Source organism: Geotrypetes seraphini, chromosome 19 (genome assembly GCF_902459505.1).
Source record: "Geotrypetes seraphini chromosome 19, aGeoSer1.1, whole genome shotgun sequence".
Lineage (NCBI taxonomy): Eukaryota > Metazoa > Chordata > Amphibia > Gymnophiona > Dermophiidae > Geotrypetes > Geotrypetes seraphini.
The window spans coordinates 31,774,072-31,794,532 of NC_047102.1; the positions used below are offsets into that span (position 1 = coordinate 31,774,072).

Consider the following 20,461-nt stretch of genomic DNA (forward strand, 5'->3'; position numbering starts at 1 on the left):
CCCATGCTCCAACTTATCTCTGGGGTAGTGATCAAAGTGGGCTACTGTTAAGGAGTGTTATTTTACTGTTAACTCAGGTTATTAGTAGCTATATCTTATTGCATAAGAGGAGCTAGGGTGCTTGACATGGACCGAAGCGTGGTGTGAGAGCTCTTCTGAACAGAAACTATTTTGCTAGACAAAAGCTGGATTTTTTTTCACCAAATTTACCAACAAACAATACCCCTTCTTTTCTATCATGGCTGAGTTCAAGAATTCTAAATCAGGTCTGATTGCATAAAATGAGACCTGTACTAAAATAACTTGTCTTAATGGTAGCCCCACGCTGATAACTTCCCTATTTAATGTCACTGAAAATCAGCAGTCAGCAGACATATGCATACCAGCTACTGGTCATTGTACAAGTCTTTTTAATTGGGCCTGATTTTTAGACTGTGGGAGGCAGCCCGGCTACATCCTGTGGTCTGCAGCTATCCTGGATATTTAATGCTGGGGCCAACTCACTATCTCAAAATTCTGGACAATCTCAGCTCATCAGAGCCATCATACACTCGTATTTAACACTTCTGTAGCGCTGAAAGGCGTATGCAGCACTCTCCATTTGGGGGAATGGGGATATTAGCAACCTTGAATAATGAACATACATCTGTGAACCAGCAAGAAAGATGGGATATGGACTGCCCAGGCACCGAGGACATAAATGACTAGATTAAATTAGAAATGCACAATGAAACAGCCAGGTTTTGACCCCCATCTTAAATTTTTCAAATGATCTCTTTGTACAGCGAGGGAACAAGAAAATTGTGTGCGGCCCACAGAATATCCAGCCTCAACTTGGGGGAGGGCAAAACCATAATGTTCCCTGAGAAGATCTCAAAGTATATTGGTGGTACATTTCGTCATGCCAGATGAGGAAGATGTGTCTGAGAGTATGCCAGAGGTGTGTGATCGAATTTTCTATTAAACTTGGAAAGAGCAGTAATTAAACTCTTGAAATGTTACAGTAAGCATACAGTGGTGAAACAATTAGCCACGTTGCAGTATTCCAGTGGTGGAAGCTCTTCAGAGAGGGTAACACGCAAGTGACTGATGAAGCACATTCTGGGAGGCCATCCAACCGCAGTTACAGATGTCAACATTGTCAAAACTACAGAGATGTTGCAAAATGACAGAAGGCACATTTGCTGAAAAAAACAGTGGTTTTTGCTCCACAGCAATACCCGGCTGCATGTTGCTGCTGTTGCATTGGCAGCACTAACTGGAACACCCTCCATATAGCCTTCCATATAGCGCTCTGTGATTTTTGGGCATTTCCAACCCTGAAAAAACAACTGTGCAGAAAGTTCTCACCAGATGATGAAATGAAAAATGCCACAACCACAGTGCTAAAAGTGATGTTGCAAAACAGTCTACTGCACCTCTTTGAAATGATTTTGAAATGCTGCAAAAAAATGTAATGAATTTGAAGGACACTACTTTGAAAAAGAAAAATGTTCAGATCCTGTGGAGTCTTCTGATTCTGAATAAAAAAACAGGCTCATTACTTTCCAATCAACCCTCGTATATAGACATGGACTCCAGTAGAACTACAGTTTTGGAAGCCCTTTCATTTTAGTTATCTCCTCCATATGCCTAAAGTAAAGATTGCTGTCTTTTAGATACTTGGAAACACATTTGTATTCAGATGGGTCTAGACTATCGCTCCACTCCTCTATTACGTATTTGTGGAAATGGTTTATTTCTCCCTGGTATGACATCAGATAGATTTGTTATTTATATCAGATATTAAATGAAGATGGTACTTTACCAGTCCTTTCTAAATTACGTAATATCTATAATTGGAATACTTTAGATGTTTTTTCTTATATGCAACTTAGATATTATGTGAAATCTTTGACAACATCAACATTGCTTCTAAAAGTGTATGAACTTTCATCAGAAATATTTTGGTTGGAAGCTCAAATGAAAGTACCATTGAGATATTTTAGACACTCTCTTCTAGATTATTCGTCATCTTTAGATTATGAAAAAGTATTGCAGACATGGTTCTAATATACATATATTTTTAAATTGTTATTTAAATTATTACCTGATATTTCATTTTCTGAAATGGGTTATAAATTTATTTGTCGTGTATATTTAGCGTCATAGCGTGCTTATTGTGCAACACTTATCTCTGAAGGTTCTTGTCCCAAATGTTGTTATGCTAAGGCCAATTTATCTCATATGTTTTGGATTTGTCCTTGGATACACCAATTTTGGTATGTAGTTTTTAATAGAGTTGGTAGAATGTGGAACACAAAATGGCATTGTAATAGTTATAGTTTATTTTGGCTATTTGATATACAACATCTGAATCCAAATAGATTTAAAAGTTTTTTAAAACGAGTCATACTTTCAGGTTTGAAAGTTATCATATCACTTTGGATAAAGTCTATACGTCCAACTTATAGTCATTGGCATTCTAATATGCTAAATCGTTTAATTATGGAGAGTATGTCAATATCTGAATGGGACTCTTGGAAGGGACAAATGTTTCTTATGATATGGCAACAATTTTTAAATACATTAACTCCTACAGCACGTTTGTTCCTGTGGGTCTGGTCATTTACAGGTTGTATGTGACAGCATTTCCATTTCAAAAGAATCTAAGTCAGCTTTAAAAAGACTACTCCTTAAGCCTCAAATAACAGCACAGATCAAATCATAATGCACCAAAAATAATAATAAGTGTTACTTGTGTGGCTAAGTAGGTTATGCTACAGGTTGGGCTTTCCCAGTCCTGTTCTCTCCTGGCTCTGTGCCTCTGGAACCCCACACTTTGTTGTGGTAACAGGGATAGGCTGTGAGCAAGGTAAATACTAATGCTTAGCTTCTCCAGTCGGTTTCATTCTTCAGAGGAAGGTAAAAGTTGAAAGGAGTTCCAGGTAAATGCAGCTGCTTTCAGCCAGAGATGACAAAGGTGCGTGAATGAGGTTACTTCTTCTATCTAGCAAAAAGCTAGGGCATAATGGTTCAGTTTAGGGCGAGATCAGCGTGTTTTGGCCAGTACTGCTCTGTCCTGTTTACTAAGAGCACACAGTATGCAAATTCAAAGGTAGAGAGAATAGCAGGAGATCTGGAGATTTGAATGATTCACGCTGCTTTTCTGTTTCCGAGTCCCTCACATGAGTGCAAATTGTTGCTCATTTTCATATGTGATTCCAGACTGGGTGCTCTGATGTGTACCGTGTTCTCAACCTTCAACAATCTAATTATCTATACTCTCTGACAATTCCCTATTCACTAACACGAACTTTGAGATCTATTCACGATTTTTTTTTTTTTTTAAACATGTGTTTATTGACAGCGAGAGAGAATACACCGCCCAGCAGGGCGCAGCAGTAACCATTTGAAAAGACAAATAACAGTCCAACACTCAGAACAGGCATCAACAATAGCAATACGTCCCCCAGGGTACCCCCCCATGCATGTGAGAGACAAAAACAGAGCAAGACAAAAAGAGCATGGCGGGCGTAAGCTGAGAGGAACATTTGAAAAGGAATGTCACCCGTCTGGAGCAGTGTTCTCCCGCCTTTTTCCAAAAAAAGAACCCCCAAAAAACCCACACAACACTCAGATCATCAAGCGCACTCATCATCATCCATTCATACAAACCAGTCACTCATATCCCAGGAAGCTCCCTCCCCCCCTCCCCTCCCCCCCATCCCAGGGCACTAAAGTATAAAAAGAGAAAGAAAAAGAAGGCTATATAGAGTCAGTTAAAGGAGGCAAACCCCCGAGGGCCGGCCAAGAAACGGAAAATCAGTTCCCTGCTAAGAAAGCCCCTGGTCCCCCTCTCGTGCGGTCGACGGCACCAGGTCCCGCAGTCTCGCCCATAATCCAGCGTAATGTTGCTTAAGCACGCTCGTTGTTCTCGCTTGGGATCGAATTTCAAACATAGCTACCTCTCGAAGCCGGCACCGCCAATGCGGCAGCGGAGGGGGCTCCTCAGACATCCAGTATGTCAAGATCAGTTTCTTTACTACTAAAATAGCATTATAGAGAAACCTGCATTGGGGTGTGGTGAAACCCTGGTCCTGGAGGGACGTCTGCAGACCCAGGAGAATGAACCCATAGTCCCATTCCACAGTGCGCTGCACCACTAGTTCCAACAAGGGGAGGGCTTCCCTCCACACATCCAGGCGTGGGCACTCCAAAAAGGAATGTATATATGTTCCGGCACTGCTCTTGCATTTAATACAAAGACCACTCTCCCATATTCCCATTCGCGCTCCCCTCTGCGCCGTAAAGTATGCCCTATGAAGGATCTTATATTGGAGTTCCTGGAAATCTGCTGATTTAGTGTGGGAATATAGTGTTGTAAAGCATGCAGTGAACTGTGATTCAGAAATATCCTGCCCCAGGTCTCGTTCCCAGGATGTACGCACCGGTGTAAGTACCGACGGGGCAAGAGACAACTTAAGGACGCGATACCAGCGCGCCAGGGAGTTTAGCACGGGCTGGGTGGCCGAGAACAAGATATCCAGAGGGCCCCTGACCCAGGCCCCCACCACTCCCCTACGTTCCGTCTCCCAGTAGTGACGAACCTGAAAATAAGAAAACATATAGCTCGAGGGAAGGCCCCACGCGTCCCGGACCTGCTGGAAAGAGGGAAATCCAGACGGAGACAGGTCAAGTACGTTTTCCATCAACCTACAACCCCGGGCCGACCAATGCTGAAATACAGATCGTCCCCTGCCTGGTGGGAACCTGGGGTTGCCCTCCAGGCGCACAAAAGGGGATATGTCCGGTGGTAGTTGCTGTCGTCGCCTCCACCAACGCCAAGCCAGTCTGAACGGGCGCAGAAAACGAGAACAAACCGTATAGCGCCTCCCAGGATCATCATGTCGATGTATGAGGTTCATAAATTGAAAGGGGGCACTCCAGCTCGCCAACCATCCTCGAGGGGAGTAGCGGGGGCACTCACTATAGCCTTCGTGAATCCAACGGAGGAGGGAGGCAACATTATAAAGCCGAATATCCGGGACATTAAGTCCCCCCAGTGATTTATCCAAGATAAGCTTGGACATCGCTATCCGAGGAGTGCGAGACCTCCAAATAAATCGAGAGATAGTAGATTTAAAGACAAGTTCGTCCCTCCTGGTGAGCCAAAGTGGCATGGCCTGCAAGGGATACAAGAGCTTCGGTACCAGACTCATTTTCACTAAGGCCACCCGACCCAGAATCCCCAGCGGCAGGTCCTGCCAAGCTTGGCACAGTTTTGCGATGGCCTCAAGGGGCCGGCGGATATTTGCGTTGTAAAGCGTGGGAAGATCAGTGCTGAGGTATATGCCGAGGTATCTCATTGGTTTAGTCGTGGGTGCGATAGGCAACCCCGCATGCCAGGTCTCCGCCCGACCCCCAGCCAGTAGCAGAAGTTCCGATTTACTACAATTAACTTGTAAGCCCGACAGTGCTCCAAAGGCTCGGATCACCTCCAGAGCTCTGGGCAAATGCACGGAAACCTGGTCCAGGTAGAGTAAGATGTCATCAGCAAACAGGCTGATTTTGCATTCCTGTCCCCGTACCACAACTCCCTGAATTGTCATATCCTGCCGGATTTTCGCCGCCAGGGGTTCAATAGCCAGGAGGAAGAGAAGCGGTGAGAGCGGGCACCCCTGTCTAGTTCCTCTCTGCAGACCGAAATCTTCCGTCAAACCCCCATTGACCAGTAGGCGCGCCCTGGGGTTGTGATATAGGGCAGAAGCCCAGGCCAGAAAGTCACCCTGAAATCCGCCCCGACGTAAGACCCAAAAGAGATAATCCCAAGAGATGCTATCGAATGCTTTCTCCATATCCAGTCCCGCCACCGCCTCTTGACCCCCCCCGCCTACTCTGTCATGAATCGCTCCCAAGACCTTCATTAAGTTCATAGAGGCGTATCGACCCGGCACAAACCCAACCTGATCTGGGTGAATGAGATCGGGAAGAAGGCCATTCAAACGTCTCGCCAAAGTCGCAGCCAGAAGCTTAATATCCTGATCTAGTAGGGAGATTGGGCGGAACGACCCCACCAGATCCGGGTTCTTGCCCGGCTTAGGGAGTAGAACTATGTGAGCCATGTTATCCGGAAAGGAGCCCCCTGATGCTGCCACTTCGTTATACATTGCACTCAGGGGCTTCGCCACCAGATCTTCTAGAATGCGGTAGTATTCGGGCCCAAACCCATCCGGGCCAGGCGCCTTTGCCAATTTAAGGGACCGAATAGTGGCACGGAGTTCAGCCTCGGTGATCGGCAGGCTCAAGGATGCAGCCTGATCCTCCTCCAGGCGAGGTAGGGATAACCCCCTGAAAAAATCCTGAAGGGCCATCTCATCTAGCGGTCTCTTACCGTATAGGGTTTCATAGTACTTAACAAATTGCTCCGCAATTTGTCTCTCCCCGTCATGTCGAGTGCCCCCAGCATCGCGGATCGCCGTAATGATTTGACGTTTCTTATAAGGTCTCACTAGGTTCGCCAAAAGTCTCCCCGTCTTCCCTCCCCATCTATGCAGGTTATACCGTTGGAACGCAAGGGTCTGCTCCGCTCTTTGATGAAGCAGAGTCTCAATACGGTCTCGAATAGTCCTGTATTCCTGTCGCTCCTTATCCGAGAGAGAGGAGATATGGGCCCTGCGAAAACCATGCAGTTGTCTCGTGAGCGAAAGAAGCTCAGCGCCCCGGGCTTTGCGTTTAGCCGCAGTGTATGCGATCACATGCCCCCTCAGGACTGCCTTGGAAGCATACCAGTAAGATATTGGTCCAATATCCGGGGTGTCATTTGTAGCCTGGTAATCCGCCCATCGTGCCCGTAGATACGTCCGGAATTCCCGGTCTTGGTACAGGTGTAATGCCATTTTCCAAGAGGAGGCCTTCCTGCCAGCTGCCAGTGTCAGTGTGAGGTCCACAGTAGCATGGTCCGAGATCGTGGAATCCACTATCTCCGATCTAGTAGCCCTAGAGAACAGCCGTTGGTCTAGTAGTATATAATCCAAGCGGGCATAGACCTTATGTACATGAGAGTAGAAAGTAAACTCCGAGTCATATGGGTGTAGTGTCCGCCATACATCCACCAGACCTAAATGCTGCATCAGGAAGCCCACCCCCTTATTATCATGATCTCTCAGACTGCTCCTGGGAGGTCTGCAATCCACCCCCGGGTCTGCAGTGATATTCATGTCCCCCCCCAGAACCACCTGATAATCCGGGTAAGCCGAAATTAGGGAGAGAACAGAGGAGAAAAATTTATGACAGTAAGAGTTGGGGGCGTACAAATTACAGAGTAACAGTTTTAATCCCCAAAGTTCCCCCAGCACAAGTACATATCTCCCCTCCCGATCAGTCAATTGTTTATGCAAGGTAAAAGGTAGTCTCTTGTGCAACAGTATCGCCACCCCACGTTTCCTGCCCCCGGAGGAGGAGGAATAAACATCCCCAACCCAATTTCTTCGCAACTTAGAGTGTTCGATCTGAGTGAGGTGGGTTTCTTGCAGGAACGCTACTTCCGCATTCAAATGTCGCAAGCTGGTAAGAATACGGGATCTCTTTACCGGGGACCTGATGCCATCGACATTAAAGGTTACAACTCGTAAATCAGCCATAACAGTGAGAGAGTAGCTCTATGCAGCACAGTAATCCAGAAGGAAACACCCCTCCCAGAGAGTGTGAACTCATCCATTTTCCACCAGCCAAATACGCATTCGTCCAATACAAAAAGAATAAGTGGGCCCAGGCGAAGCCTCCCAGCTAAGCTTCGCTGTCCCTGGTATCTCTGTGCCCTCCAGATCCACCCCCCAGACCCCCACCCTTCCCCCCTGCTCACTCATCCCGTACACAACCACACGCTCCCATTCACTCCCCCCCCCTGACCTCTCCCTCCACCCTCCCCCCCCCAGTCTTGCCCCCCAGGCTGATCCCATCCCATCAGCATACAAACCCATACAGTTCCCCCAACCTGCCCGAAGCCCTCCCCCCCCCCACCCACTGAACAATACCCCTAACATATAGTCCCCGCATTTAATGCAAAAACAGGAAGTTAAACACAAACAGTGAACAGTGAATAGGTGATACCAAGTAGTCCAAGAAAGTGCTCCAGAGCTGCCGCATGCCCCTTTGAAAGGAATCCCCTCCAGCCAGGACGGCCCGCACCAAGATCAAGGAGAGTCAGTCAAGGGTTAGGGTAGCCGGCGGAGATACAGGAGTCCACTGGAAAGGCGTAAGCTCCGCTGCCCTTCAATGCCAAGCGCGTATCACTCAGGTCACTCCAGCCGCCCGGATTCAGGAATCATATCCAAGTCGAGGAAAGAAGCTCCACCACCGCAATAGCGGCTTGGTCACTCGGTTCCGCTGAACGCGCAGGGGATAAATTCAAAAGGACTCCAACACAGCTCCCAGGAGTACTGAGCCGCATCAGCAGGTGAGCCGCAAAGCAGCCACTTCCGGTTTAGGGTAACATTAGGCAGGTAAAGTTGCCAGAAACGCCCTGGCCTCCTCTCCACTGTTAAAGGTGAAAGTTTTGCCCTCATGCCAGACTCGGAGCTTCGCCGGATAGACCAGCGCGAACTTAACTCCCCTGTTGTGGAGGTCAGTGCAGGAGGGCGCCATAAGCTTGCGTTGGGCCGCCACCCGCACAGAGTAATCATTGAATATGAGCACTCGGGATCCGTTGTAATCCAAGGTGCCCGCCTTTCGGAAGGCCCGGAGTATGAGTTCTTTTTCTCTCCAGTTAGAGTAGCGGGCTATGGCGGTCCTCGCCCTACCCCCCTCCAGAGGTCGGTTTCCGATGCGGTGCGCCCGTTCGCAGGCGAAGGCCTCCGCTCCCCCCGACAGATTCAAGGTCTCAGGGAGCCATTTGCTGAAAATCATGTAGAGATCCTGGTCACTCACCGTCTCCGGGAGCCCGACCAGCCGCAGGTTGTTCCGTCGGCTCCTGTTCTCCTGCTCCTCTAGGGCCGCCTGCAACTCCCGGGACGTCCGTGTGAGTTCTTCCACCTGGGCCGTCAGCGTCACACACGTGTCCTCCTGGTCGGACACGCGCTGCTCTACCTCTGTTAGGCGCTGACTGTGTGAATCGAATTTCTCGTGCATTTCATCCACCGCTGATTGAATTTTATTCAGTTTGTCTGCCAGCGCCGCCGTGACCGACCGCGTGATGTCTGTGATCCAGTCGCCAGCGGGGATAGTGAACGTGGCCTGCTCCGCCGCCATCTTGGAGGGGGTAAGAGAGGATTTATCCCGGGCGCCTCTCGCCGTTTTTATGGGCATGCCCCGTGCCGCAACAGTCGCTCCCGAGGACCAGGAAGGGAAAAGCGGTCTGGAAGTCCCCGGCCCACCTGCTCGGTTCCGCCTTGGGGACGCTGAAAGGCCTGTAGTGCCCGTCACTTTCAGCGGGGGTATGGTAAGAGCTCTCCGGCACGCGACCACCCAGGCAGGCAGCACCACGTGGCCCCCCCCCCGCCTCTGCTGTCTCCCCCGATGATGAGCAAACAACAGGGTAGAGATCCCCTTCCTACCTGCTCGTTTCTGCCGTGGGGACTTGATATAGTTAATATGTAGGCCGGGTTGAGCGGGGGTGAGGCCGGAATTATCTGCCACGCGGCCTTCCAGGCAGGCAGCACCGCGTGACCCTCCCGTCGCCGCAGTCGCCCCCAAGGAACAGGGATAGAGAGAGACGGTGTGACAGTCCCCGTCCCGCCTGCTCGTTTCTGCCGAGGGGACTTAAAATCTTCAGCAGGAGCGCCGAGGCCAGCGGGGATGCGGTCGAAGTTCACCGCCACGCGGTCGTCCAGGCAGACAGCCCCACTGGACCCCCCCGCCTCCGCAGTCACTCCCGAAGCTCAAAAAATAAAAAATAGAAGAGCGGGGTGTCAGTCCCTGTCCCGTCCGCTCGTTTCTGCCGCGGGGACACGAAGGAGTCGGTATTTTGACCGGTTTTAGTAGGGGTGAGGCAGGAGCTCTCCGGCGTGCGACCGCTCAGGCAGGAAGCATCACGTGACCCCCGATCTATTCACGATAATAGATGAGTACTTCAATTGGAACTCATTACCCTTGCATTTATGAGAAGAGATCCATACCGGCAGATTTAATACAAACTTTAAAACTTTTTAATTTAAAGATGCCTATACAGTGGTACCTCAGAATCCGAACGCCCCAGAACTCAAACAACTTGGAATCCAAACTTTTTTTAAATTTAATTTTGCTCCGGAATCTGAACGTACGGGAGCTGCAAGCGTTGCTCAGCTCAAAGCTTCCCTTCTGATGCAGCTTCCTGTTTCCGCCTAGGAGAGAAGCTTTGGGCTGAGAACCGCTTGAAGTTGCCATTGCCGATCTTGCTGTCTCTGCCAGTATGTTTACTGTTAAATTTATTGGAAAATCTGAGTTTGTGGGACCAAGGAATGGATTAAAACTATGTTGAAAACTTTTTTCTTTCATGAAGCTTTTGGAGAAGATTCAGTTTTATCCAAATTAATTCATATATATTAGTAGAAGTGGGTCCTGTGATTTAACATTGGTACAAGAGGCTTTTGGCAATTTGTGTGTAGTAATGATGGTGTATGTATGCGTGCTTTTAGATCTACACAGGTCTGTCCTGTTTTAAAATGGAGTTCCTTTCTATATATTGTATATTTGTAAACCACTTGGACCTGTCATAAGAACAGGTATAAAAAGTTCTAATAAAACATAAAACATGCTGAGTGTTCTGAGAGGAGTGAGAAGAGCATCACCCTGATCCCTAGCTACTAGTTTTCTGACCTTACTGTAAATTTATTAAATTTTAGGGTCTGAAACAAAATAGGCATTTTAACAATCCAATTTTTCAAAGATAATAAGGACAACTACCCTAAGAGACAGGGTTTTCCCATCTGCTGGGCCTCTAGACTATGGAACTTACCCCTGTTGATGAATATTCCACAAGAAATTAAAAACATATCTGTTCCCCAATTACTTTTACCATTTTTACTTTATTTTTATTGATTGATTTTTATAATGGGTGGTTGCCTAGTATGTACCCAGATAGTGGATACCATAACCCTGTACATAAAAGGCCAGGAATGTTATACATACCCCAGCAGCTTCTCTCAGACTTGTATCCACTCACTTATTAACTGAGCCAACTGCACAGTCATTGTTCTGAACCTATTACAGTATTTGCTAAACTCAATAGGGGACAGCCACAATCAGAGGAAATAGCAATCAAAATATATGCAAAATCTCAAGTTATTCACTCTCAATTTATTTTCTCTTGGAGAAAAATCTATATCTCCTAATCTCCTCAGTCCTACCAAGGAGGAGACCAGAGGATAAAGGCAGTTACTTCTCCTGCTTTAAAGTTTTGCTGTCACACTGGTTAGAAAGCAAAAGCAACATTCATTGGCACCGATTAGCCACATTTCCCTCTAACCATTCAGTTGCAGACCTCTGGGAACAAAATACTCACAGCTCTGCAAGTAAGTTAGATATACTGTACAAAGTCCACTAGGTTCATGAATCATACTGTATGCTATATACTACATTCAGAAAACTTTATTGACATGGCCTAGTGGTTAAGAGCTGCTACCTCAGTCCCAGCCTGCTTCTTGTACTTAGCCCTCAATTGCCCCAGCACAGCTAGATTGTGATCCTGCTACGACAGATAGGGGAAATGGACTGGGACTTTTATACAGCCTTTCTATAGTTTTACAACCACACTCAAAGTAGTTTACATACAGGTACTTCAAACATTTTCCCTGTCTGTCCCGGTGGGCTCACAATCTATCTAATGTACCTGGGCAGTGGAGGATTAAGTGACTTGCTTAGGGTCAGAAGGAGCAGCATGGATTTGAACCAACAACCTCAGGGTGCTGAGGCTGTAGCTTTAACCACTGTACCACACTCTCCTCCTAAGAGAACCTGATTACTTAGGGTTATCAGATTTTACAGAAGTAAAATCCGGACCCATCCCAGGCCCACCCTGTCCCGTTCCACCCGAGTCACGTCTGGTTCCAGCCCCGCACCAGCCCCACCCCCTCAACCTGTACATTTGTTCGGAGTGGCGTTAGGAGAGCATCTGCACATGCGCATGACGTCCCAGATGCTCTCCCAACGCAGCTCCCAGCTGAAAGCTTTTCAAAACCCAGAGAAAGCGCCAGATTTTGAAAAGTCGTTTGGGTAAATCCGGACATTTGGTAGCCCTATGATTACTATTCAATGCATTGTGAGCTGCTTTGAGTGAATCTCGCCATGAAAAGCTAGTTAATAAATCCAAATAAGAAACAGATATGTGTTGCCAATGTAATACATTAAGGAGAGGAAAAGAGAAATTAAGCTCACTTCCTCATAGATACCACAAAGAAAACATCATGAATACATCAGGCTAATAAGCAATTAAAATCCGTCAGAGAGGCACCAGCAATGCTGGATGCGTACAGAGGAACTTTGAGCAGAACAAATCATTAGAAGAGGTCAAAGAGTGCTGAGGTGCAGATTTATCCAACTTATCCCATCTTCGTTACTCCCCATACTAAATGCCTCTGCTCTGCCAAATCGAGCACCGCAGTATATATCACCGCCGTATGTAACTTACAGCAAATGTAACCTAGCTGTAAAAATAACTTCACTGTAAATGTAGCATCGCCAAAAATGTAACTTCGCTGTAAATGTACAGTCTCTTCATCTGTTAACCGCATAGAACTTCCATGGTAATGCGGTATACAAGAATAAAGTTATTATTATTATTTAGAGCCAGTAACATGGTGGCCAGAGAGCTTTTAGCTTTCATATGGAAGGCCGAGCTGTATTTCAGAGCGCCACTCCAAAAACACGTGGGCGTAAAGCATTTCCATTTGACAATAAGGGAGATCCCTTCTACCAGTCCAAAAATAATTTAATATTTTTCCTGGATGGATCCTGGTCAACACTGGTAATTTCAGTAACTGAACCAAACATGTCAAACCTGAAAATCTGACTGTGTAGGCAGCTCTCACCAGATTTGTTTGTGCCTGCGCTTAAGTGTGTCCCCTGATAACAGATATTGGGTGTATCTTGTCATACCTCATTCATGGGCACTGAATCAAGCCATTGGATATCACTCTCAGGTAGGGTTTCCCATGGCTCCACCCCCCAGCCCCGCCCCATTCTGCCCCACCCCCTCAACCTGTTATCATGCTTGTAGCCGTGTCAGGAGGGCATCTGCATATGCGCAGGTGTGACACAATGACATCACACGCATGCACGCATATATGCATGATATCACCATGTTGCATCCGTGCATGCGCAGATGCCCTCCTGATGCAGTCCTGAGCTGGAAGCTTTTCAAAACCTGGACAAAGTGCTGGGTTTTGAAAAGCCATCCAGACGCTCGGACATATCCTCTAAAAAGAGGACACATGTAGGCAGCTCCGGATGTCTGGTAACCCTACTCTCAGGCAATGTCCTGCCAGCCCCCCCCCCCCTCCCCGGGGCTGTGAATGCAGCCTATGCAGCTTCTCCAGCTTCAAACAACTCAGGAGATAGAGACCCAACATGGTACGCACTGAGAGGGCGGTGGATGCAGGAGGTGGTGGTGACAAAAACAGTAACATAATTCAAAAACTGTGTGATGAACACAAAGGATACCTATATGGGAAGAGAATGGAATCAAAACAAAATTTAGTGGTGCTTAGACAGTAACTTCAGTAATTGGGAAATAAGGCCAGTGCTGGGCAGATTTCTACGGTCTGTGCCCGATTATGGCTAGACAGATCTAGAAGGGCTGAAGTGGGCTTCGATTGCAACTCCAGGAGTTGGGAAGATTGGACAGTGCTGGGAAGACAAGAACAGCCTTACTGGGTCAGACCAACGGTCCATCAAGCTCAGTAGTCCGTTCTCATGGTTGCCAATCCAGGTCACTAGTACCTTACTAAAGAGTAGCACATTCCATGCTACCGATCCAGGGCAAGCAGTGGCTTTCTCAATAACAGACTATGGACTTTTCCTCCAGGAAATTGTCCAAGCCTTTCTTAAAACCAGCTATGCTATCTGCTCTTATCACAACCTCTGGCTTAATTATTCTCTGAGTGAAAAAATATTTCCTCCTATTAGTTTTAAAAGTATTTCCCTGTAACTTCATCGAGTGTCCCCTAGTCTTTGTAATTTTTGATGGAGTGAAAAATTGATCCACTTGTACCCATTCTATTCCACTCAGGATTTTGTAGACTTTAATCATATCTCCCCTCAGCCATCTCTTTTTCAAGCTGAAGAGCCCTAACCTTTTTTTTTATCTTTCCTCATACAAGAGGAGTTTCATCCCCTTTATTATCTTGGTCACTCTTTGAACATTTTTTTAGTGCTGCTATATCTTTCATGAGTGCCACTATAGCTTTCTAGTGCCACTGTACCTTTCAAGAGTTCTAGTGCCGCTATATCTTTCATGAGTTCCCTAGGCAATATTACCTTCAATAACTATGACAGCCTATTATCATACGCAGACAATATACTTTTGCTCATCCCAATTGAATGCAATTCCAATGATACCTCTCAGAGAATTGCCAACACCATAAACAAGATACAAACCTGGGCCATGCTCAAAAAGTTCAACTGAACTTAGAAAAAAACAAAGTACTGGCTCAACAGCTATCACCCTGCCCTCAGGAACCAGATTAGATATCAACAAAACCTCCAAAATACTCAGGGTCATTTTGGACTACGAACCCCAGATCTCCAACTTACAAAGAAAAACCTTCTATAGCATGAGACAACTCTAATTCAAGTTTCAAGTTTCAAGTTTATTGATCAGACCCTTCTTCCACAGTCATCACTTTGTAATACTGGCACAAAAGCTAGTACTATTCCAACTGGACTACTGCAACTCACTTTATGCAGGTTTAAGCACGAGCCTCATCTGCAAACTACAACTGATTCGAAACACAGCAATAGAGCTAATCTTCAAACTGAAAAAATTTGACTCTATATCACCCTGCTTCAACAGACTTCACTGGCTGCCAATCTCTGCATGTATTAAATTCAAAATATCATCCATAATGTATTGCATTTTATATGCAAGCTCAGCTGAACCTCTCATAAACCTAGACATCAAAACGGAATCCTGTTATCTCAGATTTCGGAAGAAACTAAAGATTCTTCTCTTCAAGACAATATGTATATTGTCATTGACAATGACAATCAATAGTCTGTTCTAACTTAAAGATGTCATCCTCATCCAATGTAAACTGTACTTCTAAGGTCTACTCAGCTCTTCGCTGTAAAAGACTCTTCACTCTCTCCCTCTCCTTCTCCTGCTTACTATCTCCTTATGCCTTAATTCTTCCCTCTTTTACCTGTCACCTGAATTATATGTCGCCTTGAATGTATACAGGCATAAAGCGACTCACAAAGTGTAGATTAGATTAGATTAAAGCAATCTCCATGTTAGCTAGTACGTGGGCATAGGAAGGACATTGTTCCTCATCTAGATTACACCTTTAAGTTTGCTAGCCTAAATACAACTTAGTCATCCAAGTCTGGAGCACAGTGTTATCCTGCACAAGGAATCTGGCTTGATGCTGGTTGAGTGTAGATTCTGTAGAAGAAATCCCTTGAGAACAACTGAATTTTGAGTTTTTATTTATTTTTATTTTACATTTATCTTAAAGAAGTTTGTTCAAGGAACTACGGAGTGTGGCCTGATACGTTTAACAAATTTATCATCTGCCAGGGACCCTCAAGTTTCAAGTTTATTATAAAATTTGATTAATCGCTTATTCCAAATTCTAAGCGATAAACAAATCGATAAAATTACAAAATTAGGGGACACAAACACAGATATGAAAAAAACATTTTTTAAACCTAAACAGAACAATAAAATATCCCATAAATGATGTGGATAACTAAAGCAAAAACATTTGGTTGGCATATGCCCTAGTACATATAATTAATTCTTCTTGTTAATGTTCTCTCTTTCCCAGGAAAGTTCATAGGCATGGGGGACTTCAGATGTGAGGAAACATTTGAGTCAGGCTGGTCAGATGAACAGGGCCAGGCAGATGATGAGGAGCAGGAGGAGGAGAGGAGGTTCTGTGCCATGATGGAACGACTTGGAACATACCAGGTCTTCGGAGAGTAAGTTTCTGCACTGCAGTGATGCGCCCTATCCGTGACACTGGCATGACTACCTGGCTCCAAGTCACTTCAATGCCTGCCTTAAAGCATTTGGGAAGTTTCTTAGTATGATAAATGTAGAACCAGATCCACATGACCTGGAACCAGAGAAACACTTAAGGGTAGGCCGCTACCTCATTTTGTGCTACAGTCCTGCCACATACAGTGGAATGGTATTACTGTGTTTCCCTAAAAATAAGCCCTAATGAGTTTTTTGGAGCAAAAATTAATATAAAACTCTGTCTTATTTTCAGGGGATGTCTTATTTATTTTCATGTACAACAATTATCTCTCCTTTTCTCTCCTCCACCCCAATTCTTCCTCTTTCCTGCCCTCTCACCCATCCCCTTGTATAGCATCTTTCTATCTCTCCCTCCCATCCCCATAGGAGGGGCCTAGGGGATCTGGCTAATCGGAATCTTTGGCCACTCCCAGTACATCCCAGAATGAAGAGGTTTTGTGGGGTGAACACATGAGGAGATGGCACAAATAAAGAGGCAGTAAGCGAGTGAGGTCCTGCTGAGCCCGCATCTAGAAATCTAGGTAGTAGTGGTCTCTGTTTTAAGAAAGCTTGAAAAATGCTAGAACAGGGGTGTCCAACCTTTTGGCTTCACTGGGCCGCATTGGCCGAAAAAAATGTTTCTGGGGCCGCACAAACGCGCAAATGCTGCAGCAAGACAGAGGAGGGAGCCGGCAAGACAGTAAACACCCGGGGGCAGCAGAGGAAAACACTGTATCGCCCTCGACCGGGGCCGCACAAAATATTTCACGGGGCTGCATGCGGCCCTTGGGCCGCAGGTTGGACACCCCTAAGCTAGAACAATTAATTAGAAAATCACAGCATTTCCCATATGAGGAAAGACTGGGACTTTAAGAATGTTTCCTCTGAAGCAGAAAAGGCAAAACAGAGATCACTTGATATAAATAACTGAAATTCACTTTAGGTTGAATTTCCACCGTGCCGCCGGACCAATCAGCAAGCAAGGCTTTCATCTGTGTATGTGCTGAGCTCACTGCTCAGCATGGCTATTTCCCGACGCGGGCATTAGGCTATTTTTGTCATTTCGGGTGGGGGGTGGCAGCGGCAGCAGCCTGAAAAAGAAATCATCCTGGCCGGGGTCAGTGTTATGCTCCGCAGCTTCTACAGTCTTCTTATCTCCTTCTCCCTTCTACCTGCTTCCGGCCACACCCCCTGCTCCGCGGCTCTCTTCGGCAACTCAGCAGCAGCGATCGACACAAGCTTCTGACGTCGGGGCCTACCCTCTGCGAGTCCCGCTTGTTTCAACTTCCTTTTTCCACAAAGGCGGGACTCGTAGAGGGAAGGCCTCGATGTCGGCAGCTTGTCTTGATCACTGCTGCTGACGAGTTGCTTAAGAGAGCTGCAGAGCAGGGGGGTGTTGCCAGGTGCAGGTAGAAGGGAGAGGGCCAGATGCAGGACTTGTGGGTGAGGGAGGAGAAGAGAGAGAGAAAGAGAGAGGGGAGGGAAACAAAAGGAAATATTTCATACTGGGCTGGGCCAGAGTGGAGGGAGGGTGGAAAGATTCTGGCTACCGGGTGCAGTAACAAAGGAAAAGGGGGGAAAGCTGAAAATGGAGATAGTGACACAAAGAAGAGAAAGGGTAAGCAGGACCTACTGAATAAGGATAGAGATACAGAGGGGACATGAAGAGGAGGTGAAATAGAGACATAGAAGTAATGCTGAAAAAGTGGGCGGGGGGAAATAAAGACATTGAAAGGGCAAATGGTGAACATGGGGTAAAGACAAGGACAGAGACAAATGAAGATTCTGAAAAAGTGGTGAGATAGGGATATAGGTGAGATGGATACAAAGAAGGGTGATGCTGGAAAATAGGTGGAATGGTAATTCTGACAAACACAGAAGAGAAATGCTGGATCAAGGAGAGATGGGGCTCAGGCTGGATGGAATGAGGAGAAATGCCTTGTTGGCCCAGGACTTCCTCTCCTACGTCAGAATTGACATCAGGGAGTGGAATGCTGGTCAGCACGACGTTTCTGCAGGGAAAGCTTGGGACAGCGGTAGCTTGGGGGCTATTCCCCGATGGCGGTGGCAGCAAATCGAGTGGCTTGGGGGAGGGCACGGAGAAAGAAAGAAAGGGGGCAGACAGAGAGACAGAAAGAAAAAGTTGGGGGAGAGAATGAGGTCTGGAGGAGAGGAAACATACAGGAGGCTGAAAGAAAGGAAGAAAGATTGGATGCAAGTCAGAAGAAGAAAGTGCAACCAGAGACTCATGAAATCACCAAACAGCAAAGGTAGGAAAAATGATTTTATTTTCAATTTAGTGATTAAAATGTGTCTGTTTTGAGAATTTATATCTGCTGTCTATATTTTGCACTATGGCTCCCTTTTACTAAACTGCAATATCGTTTTTTAGCGCAGGGAGCCTATGAGCATTGAGAGCAGTGCGAGGCATTCAGCGTAACTCCCTGTGCTAAAACCTACTATTATGGTTTAGTAAAAAGGGAGGGGGTATATTTGTCTATTTTTGTATTTTGTTACCGAGGTGACATTGCATAGAGTCATCTGCCTTGGGAAATGTATATGGCAAATATCTTTGTTTTGTGTTAAAAAAAAAAAGGAAATGCATTTCTGGTTTTATTTCTTCAGTGTTGAAGTATTTGTTGGCCCTTGCTGTGACTGGTGGGGATCCCCAAGCATCGCCAGCAGAGGACCTCCTCTAGAGATGGTCAGAACTCCCCTCCACCAAGCGCAGCAGTCACTGGCAGCATCCATGAGCCACTGAGGTGCCAGCATCTGTGACTCAGGGACGCTATTGCTGCCTGCCAAGCTTGGCAAAACAGACCCCAGGCCAACTGCAAAGGAAGTCCTCAGCTGACAGTTTGTGGGCTCTCATCAGCTGAGTATTTATATTTTATATTTACATTAGAGGTTCTGGTAGAAACCCATTTACAAAGTATGTATTCTTCCCAATTAATATTTCCAAATTAATAAAGTCTCTTTGCTTATTTGTAAATGGGTCTCTACCAGAGCCTTTAATTCAGTAGCATAATTAAATAAAATAACTATTTCTGAAGTTTATAGGGAAGGATGGTGACGGAGGGGATTCCTCGCGGGGACGGGTGGGGACGGAGGGGATTCCTCGCGGGGACGGGTGGGGACGGAGGGATTCCTCACGGGGACGGGTGGGGACGGAGGGATTCCTCACGGGGACGGGTGGGATTTTGGCGGGGACGGGTGGGGACGGGTGGGATTTCTGTCCCCGCGCAACTCTCTACTCCTAAGTCCATGCCTTCTGTGTCCAAAAACCCATTCCCTCCCCCACCTCAGCATCTCTTTCCCTCCCTTCCTCTCTCCCAAGTCCATGCCTTCTGTGTGCAAAAACCCATTCCCTCCCCCACCTCAGCATCTCTTTCCCTCCTTTCCTCTCTCCCAAGTTCATGCTTTCTGTGTCCAAAAACCCATTCCATCCCCCACCTCAGCATCTCTTTCCCTCCCTTCCTCTCTCCCAAGTCCATGCCTTCTGTGTCCAAAAACACATTCCCTCCCCCACCTCAGCATCTATTTCCCTCCCTTCCTCTCTCCCAAGTCCATGCCTTCTGTGTCCAAAAACCCATTCCCTCCCCCACCTCAGCATCTATTTCCCTCCCTTCTTCTCTCCCAAGTCCATGCCTTGTGTCCAAAAACCCATTCCCTCCCCACCTCAGCATCTCTTTCCCTCCCTTCCTCTCTCCCAAGTTCATGCCTTGTGTCCAAACACCCATTCCATCCCCCACCTCAGCATCTCTTTCCCTCTCTCCCAAGTTCATGCCTTGTGTCCAAAACGCACTCCCTCCCCCTTTTGTGTTCCCCGTTTGTCTCCCAGCCCATCTTAGCAACTTTCTGAGCAAAATGTAGCTCGAGCCGCGTAGGCTTGTCTTCTATTTCCTGCCTGTCCCGCCGCGCACACATAGCCGATCGGAAATCTTCCCCGACTTCAGCGCTGACGTCGGAGGGCGGGCTTTGCTTAAGCTCTCCCTCCGACGTCAGCGCTGACATCGCAGAAGATTTCCGATCGGCTGTGTGAGCGGCAGGGCAGTTGGAGTAGAAGACGAGCCTCGCGGCTCGAGTTATATTTAACCCCGCGGGTCCCCCATTGTCCCCGTTCAGCTCTCTCTCCTGTACACCCCCTGGTAGTACTGACCTGATGGTGGCCCTGTGCGTGCCAGCTGCAAGGCCTTCGCGTGCCACAGTTGGCACGCGTGCCATAGGTTCGCCATCGCTGGTCTAGAATATGCAGACTGCTTTTGCTGTATACTATATGCCTTTGAAAACAGGTGCGAGCTAGTCCAATAGCTCACTAACAGTGCT

At 46.9% G+C, this 20,461-nt stretch overlaps 1 protein-coding gene across 3 annotated transcripts in view; it reads left to right on the forward strand.

Moving 5' to 3' along the window:
- CRACR2B (calcium release activated channel regulator 2B) overlaps positions 1-20,461 on the forward strand; it is a 68,890-nt gene that overhangs the window by 34,105 nt on the left and 14,324 nt on the right. For all 3 annotated transcript variants that reach the window (XM_033928062.1, XM_033928063.1, XM_033928064.1), the window contains one exon: positions 15,942-16,095. In XM_033928062.1, the coding sequence (XP_033783953.1) occupies positions 15,942-16,095 (154 nt within the window). The remainder of the gene's footprint in view (positions 1-15,941; positions 16,096-20,461) is intronic.